Here is a 22388-nt window from a genome sequence, read left to right on the forward strand (position 1 = left end):
AACTGCTTTATTAAGCATTTATTTCAACTTACTTCAAATAATTAGACCTTCATGTGAAGTCATGGGAGACTTAGCAGCAAGACTGTTTACTGTCAAGCAGGACTGTGTGTAGTGTTTGTTTTGACAGTGCCATTTGTCAAGCATAGATGGTTTGGGACAGAGACAGAGAGATGGACGGGAGAAATTTCCCTATAGGCTGCATGGGTGAGTGAAGCAGCCCTGTCACTGCGGCTGCCAGTCTGAGAGGTTGAAATGCCAATGTGTTCATCACACTGGAGCATTGCTGAATCCTCAGCTTCACTCACACTCACATTGCCCATATGGAAGGGTGTATTCATGAGTGCCTGCTCATATGTTTGTGTGTGTGTTGTGGAATCAGTTGCTGTAACAATTTTAAGGCCTATTCGCATCAAAAGCAAAATAAAAAAATGAATCTAACCAGAAAGCAAAGGGATAAAGGGTCATTCACTTTTTTTTTTACTACAAACAAGATACATTTTTTGCTATATTCTTCTATCGACATTTGATGAGGCAAAAATATTTTTGTATCACCTATTTTTTTTTTCATGTTTTATGTACAGATCCTTATTTTTTAAATTGTGTTTTCAACCAGAGGATCAATTTAGCTCTTTTAATTTAAAAAGTGAGTTAAAACTAATCAAATCTTTATTTTATTTGATTAACTGAACTAAGGATAAAGGTCTTTTGGAATGCATGGTTCAGTCAGAGTAAACTAAAATCTTTCTTGCTGTTGTTGTGAATGTGAATAGTCATAGTAGTTAAGAGGTAAACCACTTTTAAATATACCTGCTCTTTATGTATATGCTTGTGTATATGTCAAGGAGCTGCATTCTCAGAAAAGGCAGATATTTATTGTGTTTGAGACGGTGTTTTTGTGAGGGATGTTTTTATTTGAACTATTAAATATTCATGTGTCAAAGCTATGTTTTCATATTCGAGTTAGAGAGCAGTATTTTGTTGTAGTAGTGGGAGAGAGAGCAGCATGTGGGCCTTGTGTGTGCAGGTTTTTAATGTGCACTGCTGTTTGTGTGTGTCACTGGCTCTGTGTGCTTTATCTGGAGGTGGTTGCTTTGAGCAAAGGGAGGTCCACACACTTAAAACACCAAAATCCCACACAAGCAGACTATTTTATGAGTTTAAACAGAGTATGTTCCTCACGGGCCGTTTGCCTTATAGCTCACTGACCTCCTTCTGCAAAGCAAAGATGCAAAAGGCTGGTGTTTCAGCACGGGAGGGTGACATGCTGGTTGTAAATTGATTACTACAGGCATGCTTATTGAAAATACTTACTTGGAATTTTACAACCGCTTTCTGCAGAGTGTAAATTTCTAAGAACATAAAGTTCCTTAAGAATGTGACTTCAGTGTAGACTGTGTGTTATTTAAAAACAAAAACAAAAAACAAGCCAGTGATTCTCATCCATTTGGTCCAAGGACCCCCATTTTCCATATTACTATTCCACAATATATGGCTAAGATATTCCCATCTGATGACAAAGCTGCTTATTTTCATACTTTTTTAACAGAAAAAACTTGAGGTTGGCCTGTTTTGACTCAGGCATATATGCAACCACTTAGCAACACCCTAGTAACCAGTTTGTTTATACTGTGCTTTTCTTTTCATTTCTTTGGCAGCAGTAGTTGATCAAGCGATAATCAAAATATGGAGATGAGCATTATATAATTATATAATTCTTTTTTACATGTAAAAGAGCTGATTCAGGTGTCAGGATGCATTCCCAGCAATATATGCAAGATCATGATTGTCCACATCCTAGCACTCAGAACCTGCCTGCATAATGGAAGTTTTGGGGCATTTTTGTACCGTTATCTGATTTGCATTATGCTTTTAGTGAATCAAGTGCTAAAACAATTCAGACAGTTTAAGCAAATAAATGCTTTCAGCAAATGCTGTTCTCTTCAGTTTCCCGCAGTCTTCTGTTTCTTTCCCTCTTTCTTCCTGCTTCGGTGAGCTGTTCTAGATACTGGAAAACACAGATCACACTGAGACCAGCATTTCTGCTAGATTTTTCATCCTGCTTTCTGTGCCTGGATGTGTTTGTTACTAGAGCACATCTTAACAGACTGAACTGGTGCAGATGCTCCATTTCACTCATTTCCCCCTTCAAGTCACATGTTTTTTTTTTCCAAAATTGACAAATTCAGTATCCCTTCAAGGGATTTCCACCACTCTTTTTCTTTTTTATGCTTCTTCCTCTGTTTTCTCTGCTTTGTCTCAGTTTTATTCTCTTCTCCTTTTTTCTGTGTTTTCAGTCTGTCCGGTCTTGCTGTGAGCTGCTCATGGCTTGCGTGAGAAAGATCTCAGGGAAATGCATGTCGGTCTGTTCATGTGTAAAAAATCTGTGGGGTTGGTGCATCTATTTCTGTCGTTTCCAGAGTCGGTGTGAACAGAACTTGAAATAAATCTAGAATTGTTATTGCCAAGATTAAGGTAAATGTATTTTTTTGTTCCCTCAGAATCTGCTGGAATAGGCTTCAGAATACCTGCAGCCCTACGAAAGGACAAATATTTTGGAAGAAGAATGAATGTTTAAAATGATATTCTCTCACCTAAGATAAAAACTCCATCCATATCAGTAGCCCAATAAAAATGTACCTTGAGCCGGTCAACTCATAGAGGATCACATGATGAGCTAAATAGTAATCAGTCTACTTTCATTAATGGACAAATGTAATCAGGGCTGACAGTGTTATTGATAATGGAAAGCTTTTGTTTTTTGTGATTATATATCTGCACCATTAGGTGGGAGTACAATTCTGAGACAGCTTCCATATTAGTTTAATGAATGAGTGTCTTGCTCTTGCAGTTTGCAGTAGAAATGCACTAGAACTAGAAGAACATTACTGTAAACTGCACACTTTGCACACAGTCTTTATTGATTGCATGTATTGGTGTGGTTTACTAGCAATGACTGTTCATCCATACTTACAGGAAGAACATAGACAGAAGACAAGGGAAAGAAAACAGTGTGATACTGAATCAGGCAAAAAGCTTTATATTCCTACACACTAGCCATCAAAATGATAAAATGGTGCTGTGGTTGAATTTTAATTCAGCTGTGAGCTTGTTGACTAATGGGCCTCTCTCTTTCTCTCACTCCCTGATAATTGCTTATGCATACACTTCTCTTTGCAATCATCTTTCAAGTAAAGCTGCAGATTAGAAGAGTAAACAACAACAACAAAAAACTGTAGATTTGATCTCCTAGTCTGTCCTTCCTGACCTAAGCTTGCTTCTGTTTGAGCAGTACTTGCCGTAATTATAAGTGAATGACAGGACAATGCTTTATGTGCTAAAGAGGATTTGGCGGATGTTATTGTGGATTTAAATGAATGAGTGTTAGTGGAATGACATGTAACGGATTTTGAATGACTCATGCTCATGTTCAAAATGGTTCATAATATTCATAACAGTCGGAGCTGGTTATTGTTTGGTTTTTAAATGTTTCGGTGTATATACAATTTAAAGGTAAAATACGCTTCATGATTTCCGCAAAAACTATTACACAGCGCAACTGTTTTTTAACATTGATAATAATAAGAAATGTTTCTCAACCACCAAATCACCATATTAAAATGATTTCTGAATGATCATATGAAAATGTAAAAATACTTTAAAATAGTAGTATATTATAAATTATAGAAATAATATATTCTATATATATTATAAATTGTAATAGTTCATGGTTTTACTATATTTAGCAAATACAGTAAATACCTATAATTCTTTTTTTAAAAGTAGCTGTTTATGGCAACTAAATGTTGAAAGCTGTATCCACCTCTTGAGAAGTCTCTTTCTCCATTTCCATTTTTCCCCAGTCAGGTGAGTTTGTGTGCTCAGCAGGGCCTGCAGACATGCACTTTAATAGACATGCTAATGAAGATACCCCAGCTCTAGTACACCAGTCACACAGCTGCGTTTGTGCATTAATTAAGGAGTCAATAGTGTATTGGGAAAACCATAACATAGGGGCTCACTTCTTTGTTATAAAACTTGCCTTTGGCATCAAATACAGAGTTGCAAAACACAAAGCCTGTTTCTTTGTTACTGTAAACGGTCCCAGTGTATGTCTGGAAGCTTGAACTTCTCATTTAGTCATAGTAGGCGGCAACTGTGAGTGTACAAAGCAGGCTGATCATGTCGATTCTACAGGGGATCTTTCTGCTGTTTAAGCTCTATGCACACACTCTCTCTGTCTTGATCTTAATGAGGCACAACAGCTCGGTTACACGCAGTCCAGTATTAGGGAGCGTTCAACAAAACCGTGAACACACACAGAGAGAGAGAGAGAGAGAGAGAGTGCGCGAAAGTTTACTATGATTACAGTAATAAACTTTCTCTGCTGGCGCTTCTGATTGTGAAGACATAACTAAGTTTATTGGTCATTTTGTAGGTTCGAGGTGGTCTGTAATTCCTGGAGAAATGTAATCATTTACATTTTCATGCGTTCCAATAGCAGCTGCTCAGTTGGAGCTCTCTGGAAATGTGTGGTTTAAAATCTGCCATCTTCGCTCATGGACATTTTTGTTTTTGAGCCGATCAGCTGAAGTGTAAATGGAGAACAATATCCACAGAGTGTTGAGTCCTCAGTTTAGGGGTGAACAGGATCATGCTTAAACAGCCAAAATATGACCTCTTGGTTGGGTCAGTGAATTGGATCATCTTAGAGCACTGACTCTTGTTAATCTGTTCATCAGGTACCTTCTACCTTGATGATGTGAACATAAAATCTCATAGCTGCATGCACGCCTTTATCTACCAAAAGCCACATGCATAGTTAATGTAACAGAAGGTGACTTCAGGTCATACAGAATCATTCTGCAATCATGCATCTCAGGCGTTCATCAAAGACAAACCAGTGTGAAGGAGAACTAAAGCTAAGCTCTGTTGCATTTTAATGCAGTCCATTCACAGGGAGAGCTGACATTTAAAAAGAACGTGTCATGGAAAATTAGATTTTCCTTGCTCTTTTGAAATAAGAGTTCAATGTATGTTGACTCAGTCATTCACAACACAAAGAACTCTTTCTAATCCACTAAGTCCACAGTTAGCCAAAATAGTATTTTTAAAGTGTCAGACTGAGGTTGAAAATGGCCACCTCAAACAAAATCATGATTACATTATAACATTGTAATATACACTATTATTGAAAAAATTTTGTATCAGTAAGATTTTTTGGGGGAGTTTCTTATGCACATTAAAACTTATTTATTTGAACAAAATACAATTTAAATTAGCAGTTTCTATTGTAATATGCTTTAAAATATAATTTATTCCTGTAAAGCAAAGCTGAATTTTCATCACCCATTACTCCAGTCGTCAGTGTTACATGATCCTTCAGAAATCATTCTAATATGCTGATTTTTATCAATGTTGGAAACAGTTGTGCTGCTTCATATTTATTTTTTTATTTTTATTTTTATTTTTATTTTTTGGAACCTGTGATACTTTATTCAGGATTTCATGTGACACTGAAGTCTGGAGAAATTGCTGATGAAAAATCAGCTTTGCATCACAGAAATTATATTTTAAAATATGTTAAAACAGAAAGCCAATATTAGAAATTGAAATAATATTTCACAATATTACAGTTTTTTTAGTATTTTTGTTTAAATAAAGACAGTCTTGGTGAGCATAAGAGCTTAAAAACATAAAAAATCTTAGTGTTAGTGTATGGCAGTGTTATAATATTTAAAAAGTGTATATCTAGTAAAATTATGTACTAATTTAAATTCAACCTACCGGTGAAATAAATCGGGCACTATGGGGACTAGCAAATATTTGATTCAGTAGAGTAGTTTATATAGAACATTGGACATTTTGTAACAAATTGTGTATGTCTGTGGCTCAGTTGATCTACACTGGTGAAATACTGATGGTGCACTGGTCCTTCAAGGTCACTGCTTCCACTTCTCATCACGGCTCTATACATAGAGCTGCCAGAGGTGCTTAACCGCCAATTAGCCTGCTTGAGCTGATTAGAGACCAGTTCCACACTAGCTCTCCGACAGCATCAAAGTCTGAGATTAACAGCCATAAGAGAATACAGATCAGCCTGAGTGTGTCACCGAGGCAAGCAGACCCCCCACACCCCTCTTACCTCCACTAGCCCAGAAACTGAGCCTGTAAAGGGTTTAGCAGGAATCTCCAGAGCCGGGGCGTTACCTGGCTGAAGAAGGGCATGGAGTATCAGACCTGAGGTGAACATGCTGTGTTTGATGGTTTGCCATCCGTGTGGATTTCACCTGTGATTCTGTACAATATACAGGGTGTTTTTGCAAATGTTAACAGGTAGTGAATCCCTTGATTTCATGTCAGTGGTTAATCCAGGTCTTATGGTTGTGTGGCTAATGGTTTATTTCCTTATTTAAAGTTGTATGTATTACATTTACTAGAATACTAATGCATTATAATTAGAATAGGGTTTCTCCATAAATCGTTTAAACTTATTCATAAAATGATTTGTATGATTTATTAGCAAATCTGTCTGACAAAATAATTTTTAAATATTGCTATCCAGTCATCACAGAAGGTGATGGGAAAATTCATGTCAATTCAATGTCCAAAAATATGAAAGAACACTTAAAATAAATGTAAATGAGTGAATGAATGAACAAATGAACAAATGATCATTTTATTGTTTGTAATTGCATCATAGTGCTGCTTTGATACAAAAATGAAATATTTTCTTGATCAAGCTCCATCTAATTCATAAAGAGCAAACAACTGTATGTGATTATACGAAGGATACAATCACTAACAGACTTTTACTTAACAGAATATACATAAACCATTGAGATTAAGACAAGATCAATGAAGTCAAGTTGTGATTCTTAATTCTGCAGACTTTGCATAAGCAAGTTATGTGAGGTTATCTCAAACCACTGCAAAAACTGTAGGCTTAGAGGAAGATTTATGCCCTGGTTTCAAAGTTTCACTTTAGTCTTTGTCATAATATAATTTTATGTCAAGCACTAATGTAACATAGACAAGTATGTGATGTGTATTAGTATTATGAAAATGAGGCTATGAATTAAATATTACACACGATATATACACACAATATAATACATAATATTAAACATAATATATTTTTATAGATCTAGTTCATGTAGCAGATATAAAATTTTAACCATATGAAGTGGTGTTGTTTCCATGGATTAGGACCTCAATAGTCTTTATTCTCCTTGTGGAGTGAAATATGGCATCAGCTCAAACACACACAGACATCGTTGCTTGCACCGATTCTCAGATTGCACACAAACGCCTACACAATATCAAAAATATATTTTTCACAGATGTGGGCTGTGTATAGTCAAAGTTCACAGCTCCAGGATGCACATGTATTCACACACCCCTTCTTTTTTTCTGTCTCAACCTGCGCAACTCACGCACAGGCACCTCTTTTTCCCCAAAAGTTAATGTACACACACCCTTTTTAGTTGTCCAAAACCAGCTGTGCTTGAAAGTTTCTCGTATTTGTGTGGGAACAGCTGGCTGTAGAGCCATAGTCACACACTGTGCATTTTACTGGCCTCTCACACATACTGTACACAACAACATCTCAAATGGCCCATTGTGCGCTAATAATGAGACTTGTGTATTGCTGTGCAGCTTAAATGGGATTCCATTTTGGCCTACGCAATACTAAGAGGGTGAAATCTGTGTCTGGATTATAGCTTGCCTGTTGAGGCTGTTATTTTCTATAAAACTATTGCACATGATTCAGCTTCCACTGGCAGTGTTTCTTCAGTATTTTGGTAGCGTTTTAAATGGGTTGGCAGGGTTAACGCAGGTCAACAGAACTTGTTCCACAGCTTGACTGCAAAAAGACCTGCACTGTTTCGTCTCTAGCAGTGCTAGTACCTTTCCTGGTTGTTATAGAAATTTAGCTTTTCGGCCTCTAGAGTGGATTATCTGAGTCTCTAGTCACTAGAAGTTTATCAGACATTTTTAGAGGATGATTTATGTTGTGAAAAAGGATATGAGGGTTGTTTAGTAGGAATATACTATAGTTACTTCATGTCTTTTGATGCCATCTTTGCAATTTTATATGAAAAGTACACCATCATTCAAAACTTTTGGTAAGAAGTTATCATGCTCACCAAGCCTGAATTTTTTTTTTTTTTTTTTTTAAATACAGTAATATTGTAAAATATGGCTGCAGTAGTCTTCTGAGGGCAAAGATGAATTTCCTTCAGAAATCATTCTAATATGCTGATTTTGGTGCTCAAGAAACATTTTGTTTTATCTCAGTTTTTCTTTTTCTTTTTTTTTTTTTTTTACTGTCATTTTTCATCAATTTATTGTGACCTTGCTAAAAAAAATGTCTCTGTTCATGAATTAATCAAGAAAATGTATTTTTGTATTTTTAATGTAATGTAATGTATTTTTACAGAACAGCATATGTTGTTTATGCTCAGTGGATACTCTCCAAAATGGCACCAGGGTGATGCAAGGGGACGATATATATATTTAATAAAGTCGTAATTTTTGGGGGGGTTTTCACACAAAAAGTATTCTCGTAGCTTTGTAAATTTATGTTTGAACCCCTGATGTCACATGGATTATTTTTCAGATGTCCTCGCTACATTTCTGGACCTTGATCGTGTAAGAACACTTGCTGTTTTTAGGGTCAGAGAGCTCTCAGATTCCATCAAAAATTATCATAATTTGAGTTCAGAAGATGAACGAAGGTCTTATGGGTTTCGAATGACATGATGGTGTGTAATTATTGTCATCAATTTCATTTTTGGGTGAAGTATCACTTTAATACTAGGTCTTAAGAACTAGTTTGCCAAGTCTTAAGCAATCTTACTTTTAGGATTCCTGTTAGGACAATTTATCTTTATCTATATATATATATAACTTTTGCAAAGCGATGACCTGTCATGAAGAAAAATATTAAATGTCTGACTTTTAAGACTAGATTAAGCAGTTTATGCAACTGGCTCCTGGTCCTGGAGTGTACGCTAGACAGTATGTCATCCATTCTTGTAAGCTTAAGCCATGACTTGTTAGTATGACTTATCTTTTATGTAACTGGATATCTTAGATTATGCAGAAGGAACTGGCTTTTGCCCTGTGGAAAACTAAATCATCAAAACTTTACTCAGTCATTGGTGTCCCTTTTTGCCCTTTGCAACCCCATGTGGCTCATTCCCAAGCTTGTTTCTCTACATTTCCATCTGTATTGATGGGAAAGTCCAGTACTGTCCTCAGTGCTTGCTTGCACCATAAGAACGAAAAGAGGAACCCTGGGATTGGGTGGAACAGATAGGGAAGGCGGGTGCATATTTGTGGTTGACTGGCCTTGGTCCGTGAAATCCAGTGTGTCTGTGGGTGTGGTCCGTGATTTCGCCTTTTCAATTGGTGTTTTGCCTTTGGGTGTCACCATATTTTCTTTTTACTCTGAGAGAAAGTCAAAGTTCAGTAGAACAGAAGAGTATGTTAATTACTTTTGTGTGAACTTCAATGAAAAGCAAATTGGTAAAGTAGCTGAAGAATATAATACAGTGCCTTTTCACTTATTCAGTAATCTCCCTTAGTGTTAAAGGTGATGATAATTTCCTGTGTGTTTTCAGGCCTGTGGTTAACATAATGGGCCATTTTCCTTCTTACATTCACATCGACGCACCCATTTAAGCAGCTGTGAGCAATAGTGATCCAGGTCATATGTGTTAAACTGCTCAGCGTAGCCCAGAAGATTTCATTCTCCCGTCTCTTTAGCATTGCAGTTCAGGAGTCACAGCTGCTACTGTCAATCATGAGAGCTTCACACACATCACTGCAGCCACATTTTTCATGACAGGAAATGACCTCAGAGCGAGAGAGTCCTCTGAGAAAAGCAAAATATTTTATGAGAAGTAAATTTGGACTCATTAAAGATGTTTAATAGCAAACAAAGTGCCTAATGACAAATGACACATCAGTGCTGCTAATTGCTAAAATTTGTCAACAAGGTGAATTTTTTTATCATATTGCAACAGTATGAGCTCTGATTATCTGAGAATTAAGACCCTGTTTACTGGCGTCATTGTGTATGATATGTGAAGGGAGGTCAAAGTTTAAGACTTAGTTTCAGCGTGAGAAACAGAACAGGCAAAACAAACAAGTGGATAAGAGCATTATCCCAGAGAGAAATGTCCTGCAGGACTTTACTTGATGCCGTGAAACCCTCAGAGGGCATATTAACTTCACATTGTTATTTAGTAGGGTGGTTTAGCTCACAACGGCTAATGACAAAATGCTTTTAAAAGTTGCAATTTGGTGATTGTCATGTGTGCCAGCTCTTCATAACACTAATGGGCTTTTCACGCTACGCTTAACTCTGTTTTAAAGTGCAGATTAAGGCCACTTTTAACCTGGAGTTAAGCAACATTTCACACATGATGTAGAAAGAGGTTTTAGTGCTATTTTAACCCTAGGATATAAAGCACAGTTAAGCTAATTGGAGAGTTTCTTGAAAAGATATGTCCACATGGAGTAATTGTCAGGATCAAACCAATCCGATTTCAGATTCTGGAAGTTCTGTTGTGAACCTTAAATGTGGCAGTTGATTGAAATTTCATGTGGCTCGAGCTTAGTTGATTGGATTGAGGTGTTTACATGAAGATGTTTTAGTTAATTTAAGTCATCATTCTGATTATAAATGGATTATTTGGGTGTATGTAAATGAATACTGTGTAAATGCTTAGGGGCCCGAAAATTAAATGTAGAAAAGTTTTTCCAAACCTGTACGTACGTACTTCTGTGGATCACAAAAGATTTTTTTTTATGTAAAATGTATCGAAAAATGTGTTTTTGTCTATACAGTGCAATCAGTGTTGTCCAATGATTTATTTTGATGACAAAATTTGATATGTGATCAACATAAAAAGTCATAGGTGATTAAATGATGGCATAACTTTTTTTATGATTTTTGAATCATTTGATACACTTACATGGATCAGATAACCTATTATGATGCTAAGACAGGGTTGAAACGACTTTTACATAAGTTCAATTTCAAGTGTGAAAGGTCTTTGTAAATATTTGGGCTGAAATGACTCAAAGCTGCAAACATCGACTGGTGTATTAATGTGAGTTAGATCAAATCTGGTTCAAATGTGGCTGGTTCCCATGTTTACATCTTTCATTTGTTATTACAAAGACGTTAGTTTGCATTCATTATTTAAGGTGTTTTCAGGGGGAAAGACTTCAAATGTGTGCCCTATTCTCTAAAGACTGTATAGTCATTTCCCATGACTCACGTCCCCTGACACTGAAAAAAAGTGCTTCCGATATTCCTCCTGCAGTTATATCACCACATTTAACATGTCTCGCATCTGCTGGAGGTTTTGAGTGCTTTGAGAACAAGACCAACATCATTGTGTAATTATTAGCAATTACTAAGTCCAAGCAGTTTGCTTGTCTCACAGCAATAAACTGATCATTTTTCCTGGTGGTCCTGTAGCTGTAGGGTTTCAGGGGTCTCTGAAGTGTGGCAGAAATTAACATGAGGCATTTGTCACTGTAATTACAGACTCATTATTTTTTCATACACTTTCTTGTGTCCTCTATCTTTCTGACGACTTGGGGAAGATTCCATCTCCCTCAATTATTCCCATCTGGGTCCATTTTCAACACTCACGCTTCATTACCGGGGGAACAGAGCGCTGGCTGTACTTTCCTCCCTCCTCTTCTCATCGCTACTCCCTTGCTCTTTCACACCCTCCGCTGCCAGCCTGTCACCCTCGCTCACACTCACACTGATGACTGGCACACACACACACACACACCAACTGGCATGCTGCTCTGCCCTGGCAGCTGTCAAAAGGGAGGGTGGCACTTGGCAATGCTGCAAGTGTGTTTGAAGGGTCTTTGTGTCATGTGGTTGTGTATTTACTACATGTTAATTCCTGTAGCGCTAACTTAAGTGTTTATTTTCACTGCTGTTCAGAATGCTGTATACTAGGGCTGTGAATCTTTGGCAAGGCAGCGATTCGATTCGATTACGATTCAGAGGTTTTCGATTCGATTCAAGAACGATTTTTGCAAATTTAGAACGATTCGATTTCGATTCACAATTAAATTCGATTCGATTCGATTATAACGATTCGATTCTGCATTCTTTAAGTGCATTCACGGGATTATTTAAATGCTTCTACTAAATTCTTTAAATGCTTAGTCAGGGGGCAAATTACAGTAGCATTTATGGTTAGAGAACCATAGGTTAGAAAAAAAAAAAAAAAACACTTTTGTCCATTGTTAAATGCTAGTTTAATGATGCGACATGGCATACGTAAAAATGTATGTAAGCCAAGTTTTTAAAAAAGAGCTTAAAGAGTATTATGTATAAGCTAACATTTTGTCACACCAGGGGCGTAGCCATAATTTCAGAAGTGACAGAAATGTCAAATACAATCATTTTATGTATGTAGCCTATATAATAATAATAATAATTATTATTATTTTTATTTTTTTTACAAGGAATTATCTTCTTTTTAATTACTTTTAATTAGCTGTAATAAATCAAATACACTGCTGGACAATAATCAATCATTTGTAATCTATATTTTTTTCCTAATGGCAATTTTATGATTGTTTTATATACTAGGCTACATTTAATTAGCAGTTATTTAAATTTTCTGCACAGAATAAGGTAGAAAATATACTTTATAGTTTCTGTACTGTAATAAATGTCAATTAGCACTGCATCATTCATAAATTGTTTGTGGTTTTTTTAGTTTCATCATTTCATTCTGCTTTTATTCAGTTTAGCTGCAGATATAGCCTGGCATGTCTATGAGAGCGAGATCGCTTCTCTTTCAGTGTGAAAACGTCTTCATCTCTATTGAACTTTTCCTCTCCATCAGCGAATGATTCTGAGAGAAAATGTTTGCTAATGAAACAAACGCTACTTTCATGCATCTGATTATCAGATAAATCTTGCGCTCTTATTTCAAGGTCGTTGTTAATGCTGTGGTTAATTTTAACAGTTTCCTTCGTATATTGGGTTCATCCGCATTGTTTAAAAACATTTATCATTCAATGGATCTGTGCGTATGATTTAGACACTTACATTTCTGCTCCGTCCATGCAATAAACACAGCTGTCGCCACACCCAGTCCTATAGATCACACGTCAGCTGCGTCAGAGACGAACGGAGCGCGAGCTCAATCCTGTGACAGTCTCAGTCGGTAAACAGTGGAGCGCGTGAAGGACAGATAAGAGGCACGATTCACGAACACTCTTCAAGGTCTCCATTAATTTGTGCGTGTAGTAATTTAATGTGTATACATTTTGAAAGCATTGAATCGCTATAGAAATCGCGATTCATTCGATTCTTAGCATTTTGAATCGATTACTGTCCAAGATCGGTGATTCACGATTCAAAAATCATGTTTCAAGATCGATGCATATGAATCGACAGGGTTTGTAATCGATGCATCGAGAAAACGAGTGAATCGTTACACCCCTACTGTATACTGTTAAATGGCACTAACCTACAGTTTTTGTTTTTGATCTTATCTTGTCCCACCAAGACCTTTATTTCATCAAAAATACAGTAAAAAAAAGTAATATTTTGAAATGTTATTATAAAAATGTAAAATAATTGTTTAAATATATTTAAAATTGTAATGTATTCCTGTAATGGCAATTTTCAATCAAATGAATTTTCAGCAGCCATTTCTTCAGTCAGCATCCCAGCTCTGCTGTAAAACAAAAATCAATGAATCAGTAAATTCATAACTGTAGTCCAATCCCTTAAAACAAGCCATATACACTCACTGGCCACTTTATTAGGTACACCTTGCTAGTACTGGTTTGGACCCCCTTTGGCATTCAGAACTGCCTTAATTCTTCGTGGCATAGATTCAATGAAGTGTTGGAAACTTTCTTCAGAGAATTTGGTCCATATTGACATGATAGCATCTAGTGTTGTCAAAATACCCGGTACTTCGGTACCAAGTCGGTACTAAAAAAATTTAAATGTGACGTAATGTGACGTAATGTGTAATGTGTTTCATTAAGTACCGGTAGTACCGAGGTCCCGTTCAAACCCGGTTCAGCGCTATGATTTCCATGAAGCAGAAAACGAGGACGGAATGTCAAAATCCAGTCATGAAAATGAAACTCACATTTTAATATGGACAGTCATGGAATTTGTCAAAGTTAGCATAAATTAATCAAATCAAATCTCCATATGGACCAGTATCTGTAAATGTTAAGCCGCAAAAGTTGTTTGTAATATGAATCCGTGTTCTGCGCGTCTCTTTGTGAATTAATGAATGGCAGAGACGTGCGGGTTTGTTTACTACATAGACTGAAGCGCATGACGCTTGCATTAATTTCAGCATCTGAGCTTCAGAGTTCTCTCTCCATCAAGTGATCTGAACTTTTCAGTTCATCTCAATGGACGCACAGCACACCTGTAAATGATGCTCTGTAAACTCTTTGTGAAGGCGCATGACTCACCGTTGCTTTACTGATAGCGCTGTTTCTCACACATGCAAAGAGAGAGAGCGATAGTCTTACCACGCTGAATCGACACGCTACATGTAAACTATTCTTTGTTGTCTTCTCCAGTCAAAATAATGGAGTTCATTTAGAATTATTCATATTCATTTTCGAACAAGCAGAAGACATACCGGTTTCTCCGGTAGTGGGCGGAGCTAATGCGCAAATGGCAATTTCATTGGCTGGTGCTGATCTCTTACCGTCCCCGTTTTGATTTCAGCAAATCATTTTGACCGAACACAGACAACGTGATTAATATTCATGAACCCAGCAGCTCATCAATTCATAGTGCATTGTATATACATTAGTATGATAGTAGAATTAGTAGTAGTATTATCTTTTAATAATATTTAATATGATCTATTACTATTTTTTTACAGAAACCCTCAATGACCAGAAATATCTTAAGCATCACCACCAGTCTTAAGTTCAGTTAAAATGACAAATATGCATTCATTAGGCCTAAAAGTTAATTTTTACATAAAGGCATTGGTCTAGAAATATTACTATTATTTAGTAAAATGTATGTGATACTGCTACTACTGTTGAAAAAATGTTTAAAACTTTATTTTTTAAAGAAATAAATCACAATATTTCCTCCATTTTTTAATTTTAATAGCAAATCCCCTTTATTTACCAAAAATAAAATGTGTTTAATAAATTAAAAGACAAATTAAATTTGGGTGAAACTTGTTTACTGTTTTTCATAGTTATATAACTTGTAGAAAAACTTTAAACACAATTGTAAATAAGTATAAAGAATGGCATTGGTTTTATTTTTAGTGCTAAAAAGTTTTTTTTTTTAAATTAACATATTTTTGTGTTTTGCTTGGGTACCGAAATTGGTACCGAGAACCCTGGATTTTCACTGGTATCGGTACCGAATACTGAAATTTGGTACCGTGACAAGACTAATAGCATCATGCAGTTGCTCCAGATTTGTCGGCTGCACATCCATGATGTGAATCCACCACATCCCAAAGCTGCTCTATTGGATTGAGATCTGGTGACTGTGGAGGCCATTTGAGTAAAGTGAACTAATTGTCATTGTAGCCATCAGAAGATGGGTGCACTGTAGTCATAAAGGGATGGACATGGTCAGCAACAATACTCAAGTAGGCTGTGGTGTTTAAACGATGCTCAGTTGGTACTAAGGGGCCCAAAGTGTGCCAAGAAAATATCCCCCACACCATAACACCACCACCACCAGCCTGAACCTTGAGACAAGGCAGGATGGATCCATGCTTTCATGTTCTTTACGCCAAATTCTGACCCTACCATCTGAATGTTGCAGCAGAAATCGAGACTCATCGGACCAGGCAACGTTTTTCCAATCTTCTGTTGTCTAATTTTGGTGAGCCTGTGCAAATTGTAGCCGCAGTTTCTTGTTCTTAGCTGACAGGAGCGACACCCGGTGTGGTCTTCTGCTGCTGTAGCCCGTCTGCTTTAGGGTTTGAAGTGTTATGCGTTCAGAGATGGTTTTCTGCATACCTTGGTTGTAACGAGTGGTTATCTGAGTTACTGTTGGCTTTCTATCATCTATAACCAGTTTGCCCATTTTTCTCTGACCTCTTGACTTCAACCAGGCATTTTCGTCTTTCGTAAGTTTTTGAAATACTCAGTCCAGCCCGTCTGGCACCAACAACCATTTCACGTACAAGGTCACTTAAATCCCCTTTCTTTCCCATTCTGATGCTCGGTTTGAACTGCAGTAAGTCGTCTTCATCACATCTAGATGCCTACATGCATTGAGTTGCTGCCATGTGATTGGCTGATTAGCAATTTGTGTTACCAAGCAATTGAACAGGTGTACCCAGTAAAGTGGCCGGTGAGTGTATGTGTTTTCAGTAATGCTTGAAAATGAAACATTTAAACAACACATTTTTTTAGACCTTTTTTATGAATCAAAACTATTGTCAATTAAAAAACAGATGCTCATAGGCCATGTATACACCAATAAATCGTACTGTGGCACAAGCTCAAATTTAATTCGACAATCTGAAATGGAGGAGTAATTTCCTGGTCTTATTCATAAATCAGTTGAAAATCTGCATTTGTGAAGTGAGCTGGATTGTCGGTTTGTCTCATTTGCAAGCAAAGAGCAAATTACATAAAGAAATCAAATACAGAGAGCCACCATATGCAGTGTGTTACTATTTGCTATGCTGATTGTTTGGCTTGATGTAAAAATATATCATCTACATAACCTTTTTGTGTAACAAAATATTAGAATAATTACAGTTTTTGCTATTACTAGTAATATAAAACCTTAAGAAACTAATATTGGATATTCAGTTTAACACAGGGTCCTATCTGATAACCAGCAATAAGCAATTTCCATACTAAATGCAAAAGTAATGAACTGAATGCACTCTATTCCTTGCATGGTTTAAATTTTCTTGTACGTCAAGAGATCATCTATCTCTTTCTCAGATGCACTCTTTTCTCCAGCTGTGCGCTCTCTCACACTGACAGTGTTTTTTTGGCTGTTGGCAGTGTACTTCTCTGAACTGCTCTATACGTGGCTGTCTCTGTGTACAAGCATGATGGTGGCCATAATTCCCTGAGCTCTGTCTAGAGTCCGTTAAGAATCTGAAATGGTCATGACTGCTTTGTTGTGCTCAGCCTTCCGACAGGAGTTTTTGCTTTTGGAGCTCATCAAGTCCATCTTTTGGCAATATACAATCTGTTGCAATGAGATGTACAGCAAACCATGTTTTCCATTGAAAGGAGAGCCAAAAAGAGGTGCAGTCTTAATTGATGCCTGGTTATAATGAGGTTCTGAAATTTTCACACACAAGAGGGGTTTTGGGATGTTGCCATGGCAACAGGAGCCCCAGTGGATGGCAGAAGGGCAAAGCATATGAGGGTCTGAATTGTCACTTGAGAAAAAGTGACCAACATACTGTTTTTCAATGGTTCAAGGTTATTGCCTTGTTTCGTCAGAGATTAGAAGGCATCTTTAATTTGATAAACAAAATAAACCTTGATGGATGGAAGTACAATCAGTGCACATGTTGAATATTATTTTTAACACTGAAAATACATCTGCCCCTCACAGCTTAATTTTTGCCTGTCAATTTTAACGTGTCGTCTTATCAAGAGCTATGGCATAAACTGACTTCTGTTTCTCTATTTGAAGCTTTGTGCTGACTTGCTCTTTGCCGCCCTTTTCTCCTCCTCATTCATTTTCAAGTAGACTTAAAGCTAAATCCCATTCCAGAGTTAATTTGAATAACAGTAGGTTATTCACCCATTGGAAATCCTCAGTCACACCTACCTCTATCTTTCTTCTTTTCTCCCCAAGCTCCTCCTTTTGTTTCCTTCTTAATCCATGTTCTTATTTTCTGCCCTATGTTTCATAATTCAGCCTCAGTCTTAGAAACTGGGACCCTTAAAAGATGCGCTGCCTCCCCTCAAATGCTAGATATAGCACCACATCCTAAAAGTTTGCCCCTCTCTGTTCATGTGTAAATGATTCCGCATCCTATTCTCTAGTTGTTTGGGGGTAAACTGAAGTCAAGAGGTCAGAGCATCTCTTCTAGCTTGTTAACCCCCGTGTTCAATTTTATACCTTACTGCATTGAGACACAGCGAGCTGGAACAGTCCATTACGGAGCAGACGGTCATGTGACTGGGGTGTGACCTCTGTGCAGTTCTGGGAGACACATGGGACACTTCTTCAGTGTGTTATTAATGTACTTTGGACATTTGTGCTTATTATAGATAGATTTTTATAGATTTTGAGTTTCTCTGATGTCTTTTCATATTTAAGACTGTCTTGTTTGACTCCTCATAAATCATCTCAAGGCCCTGGAGACATGGCAGTTAACCTATTTATGTGGCAGGTTTTGTTTCATTTTATTTTATTGTATGAGATCAATCCTCCATATCTAGTTGTGTAAAACGTTTAGGCCTAATCCTGGGAATAAGCTTGACTTTAGCCTCTGGTTTGGTTTGTTTTTTCAGGACAGCGACATCCAGAAGAAGATCGACTATGAGATCCGGATGCGTGAGGGTGCTTGTAAACTGCTGGCCGCATGTTCTCAGAGGGACCAGGCTCTGGAGGCCTCCAAGAGTCTCCTCACTTGCAACGCCCGCATCATGGCCTACATGTCAGAGCTGCAGCGCATGAAGGAGGCACAAGTCATGCAACGGGTCGCACGCAGGTCAGCGGTCACTTTTGATTCATTTAGTCCAGTTTGTGTCAACTTAACAAAGTTTGGTAAAATTAAATTCGATTTTTGGGTGTCTCTGATGTTTGTGGTGCTTTAATAAAGATAAATTAGATAATAAGCCAGTTCCTTGGGGTCAGGCATGTCTATTATACTATCAGCAGTGGAAGCAAATATAAAGTTTCATCCACTGCTAATAACTGCAGTTTGATCATTTGTTGACAGTACTTCAGCACAGACAAAGTCCAACACTTATATGCTCTCTTAGTAAATATGAAAAAATGTTAGTGCTGGGCGGTATACCGGTTCATACCGAATACCAGCGTTTATTTTTGTTATGATATTAATTTTTTAAATACGCCAATACTGGTGTAAGTCTGTTAAGAATGCTAGACTGTTTGAGCGGAGTCCTTTTTTACTTTGTAAAAGTGTGGTGAGGGCACAGCTGTATGCGTTACTAAGTGTGAAAGTTCCCAAACTGAATCTATAGAACGTCTTGGGTTACATATGTAACCATAGTTCACTGAGAAGAGAACGAGACCCTCTGTCCTCTAGGGGTCGCTACGTGGAATGTCTTCAGCGTGACCGCTGTCTGAAGCTTACATCTAAACATGACAATAACATTGGCCGGCGACAGCCTGTGACGTTAAATTACTTTTGAAGCCCTGATGTCACATGGACTATTATAGCGATGTCCTTGCTATGTTTCTGGACCTGGGAACATTGCAGTTGTATTGCTGTCTATGGAGGATCTGAGAGCTCTCTGATTTAATCAAAGATACATTAATTTGCGTTTTGAACGAAGGTCTTACAGGTTTGGAATGACATGAGAGTGAGTAATTAATGACAGATGACTTTAATCACTTTAAATGTTAATTTAAGGCAAATACAAAAATTGTAAAAGGTTGTCCTTTTAGTCACGTTGACCTGACACAAATGAAATAAACATAAAACTAAATATATATTCAAAAACTTTTAAAGAGTTGATTCACCCAAAAATTTAATTTCTGTCATTAGTTACTCTCATGTCTCTCTCATGTCATTCCAAACCGGTAAGACCTTCATTCGTCTTTGGAACACAAAATAATTTTAATTTTTGGGTGAATTATCCCTTTAAATGGTGTGTAATGTTTTTTTTTTTTAAAAAAGTGTATTCCAGTTTACCATGCAGAGACAATTGTTCTTGGGGCCTTTTTAGGTTAAATAACTTGTTTTGTTATCTTGAACCTATGTATAGATGTCAGTACATTTGCTTTATTTATTTGAGCACACAACCTGACACAACAACATTGGCTCAACCAATATTATACATTTGGGGTAGGACCATTGGCAGACAAAGAAAGTGCTCAGGACACTTCAGCATTAATTATACTGAATTATTTTATGCATTGTGGTTTGTATCTCATTGTTTGTATTCAGGTCTTCTGATGCAGGTCCAATGGATGACCGATCCCCATGTAAAGGCAAAGTAGCCATTTCAGGTATGTTCACAGAAAAGAATTCAGGCAGTAATGATTAAATTGTGTTAATGGTGCAGTGGATAAGACACATAACCTTGGTGTGAGAGACCCTGGTTCGAATCCACTGTGACACCAATGTGTCCCTGAGCAAGACACTTAACCTCTAGTTGCTCCAGAGGCATGCAACCTCTGACATATATAGCAATTGTAAGTCGCTTTGGATAAAAGCGTCAGCTAAATGAATAATGTAATGTAATTTATGTAATGAAGAATACATATACAGTACTGTTGAAAATGTTGGGGTCTATACGGTTTTTAAAGAACTATCACATCAGAAGTGCCATAGTAATTTTTGTTACAAAAGATTTCTATGAAGTTGAAATAAATGGTGTTTTTCTGAACTATTTATCCATCGAAGAATCCTGATAAAAATGTATTAGTTTCCACAAAAATATTAAGCAGCACAACAGTTTTAAATTGATAATAAGAAGAAATGTTTCTTGAGCACCAAATCATCATATTAGAATGATTTCTGAAGGATCGTGTGGTAATAAAGACTGAAGTAATAGCTGCAGAAACCTCAGCTTTGCCATCACAAGAATAAATTACATTTTAAAACCATATTAAAATATGAAACAAGTATCCTAAATTTTAATGATAATTCACAATATTAATATTTTTACTATATTTTTGGTCAAATAAATGCAGATTTTGTAATCGTGTGATATCCTTAAAAACAATAAAAAAATTATTGCTGACCCAAAACTTTTGAATGGTATATATAAACAGAGACTGTTATATATGATGTTATTCTCTTTTATTTTGATTCTGTGTATTGTGTGTAAATTGTGCAAACCAGTCTGTTTATATGGGGGGCTGAGCACTAAATCACACCCCTGCTGTTTTATATATCAGCACCTGTGTCTCTGTCTGCTAGAGGCTTTTTTTATGAGTTGTCCTCCCCTCTTCACTGTCTGGATCTTTTAGAGTGGCCATCCCCCCTCTAAACACCTAGTGCTATTAACTCCTAGGTCAAACTCCACAACTGCACCCATGGCAATCTGTGTTTGAGACCCACAGTGAGGGGCCTAAAGGGCTGATTCTCAGTAAATGCTGTAATAATGACATCATTATGAAATGGTTGTGAAGGACCTTGTACCGTTACTTCAGAATCACATGCATATAAATGTAAACCACACTCATATGCAGCCGCACAGATGGAATCAACACAATATTCTGTGTTATTCTGCGCAGTGATGAAATTAGATAAAATGTTTAATAAACCAACAAACATGGTGGGGCATTCATAGAATTTCATCAATGACTAGCGTTCCTGTTCTGCAGAAATATGCTGTGCTTTCTTCAGCGGCAGATTCTGTGTGGGATTCCTGCTCATGCACCATCATTCCACTTAAATGCATCAAGACTCTTTATCATGTAGTTCATCCCACGCACATACAATCTAATGTTCCCACATACAGCCTCAGTTTTATTTTGTTATTTTTTTACTGTCCATCATCTGCTGTCAGTATCATATAAATTGTTCCCTAGCAACCTCTTCCTATTAATTTAATGACGTTCTGTCATTATTAACAAGCCTAGTTACTTAGACCTTGACAAAGGAGCTCATCCAGGTGGGCTGAAGTGATGAATGTGGTCTTGATGTGGTGGGTGGGCCAATATGATAATGGTGATTTATACTGGCTGGTAGCATGACATAAAATAGCAGATGAGTGATGTGAACGTATTTTTGTTTTGATTGACATGGAGTGACAGCCGGCATTGGTTGCTTGCAGCTGTGAGTGACACTGAGCGTGTGTGTGTGTGTGTGTGTGTGTGTTATAACCTTGTGTTTTTTCTCTGACCTCCAATTCCTCTGTTTTGCAGATCTACGGATACCTCTAATGTGGAAAGACACAGATTATTTTAAAAATAAAGGAGGTAAACATCTGTTTTTCCTCTTCACTCTGATATGCAGGTTAAATAACAGTGCAGGCTGTTTAGAATGTAGGGATGGGACGATAACCGGTTTTATTGATAACTGTGATAAAATGTGCTGAAGGTTAGTAATATAGTTTAAAAATGAATTATCATTAAAACCGTGTTTGATTATCGCGGTTTTAATAACTCACTATTAAATCATGTCCAGCCAGCAACAGTCTGACGCAAGCGCAGCGCACAATGTTTTTTTTTTTTTTTTTCGAGAAGG

At 37.0% G+C, this 22388-nt stretch overlaps 1 protein-coding gene across 5 annotated transcripts in view; it reads left to right on the forward strand.

Moving 5' to 3' along the window:
- rtkna (rhotekin a) overlaps positions 1-22388 on the forward strand; it is a 72696-nt gene that overhangs the window by 42047 nt on the left and 8261 nt on the right. For all 5 annotated transcript variants that reach the window (XM_059550234.1, XM_059550230.1, XM_059550232.1 and 2 more), the window contains 3 exons: positions 18514-18713; positions 20139-20200; positions 22067-22120. In XM_059550234.1, coding sequence (XP_059406217.1) covers positions 18514-18713; positions 20139-20200; positions 22067-22120 — 316 coding nt within the window. The remainder of the gene's footprint in view (positions 1-18513; positions 18714-20138; positions 20201-22066; positions 22121-22388) is intronic.

This window comes from Carassius carassius, chromosome 5 (genome assembly GCF_963082965.1).
Source record: "Carassius carassius chromosome 5, fCarCar2.1, whole genome shotgun sequence".
Lineage (NCBI taxonomy): Eukaryota > Metazoa > Chordata > Actinopteri > Cypriniformes > Cyprinidae > Carassius > Carassius carassius.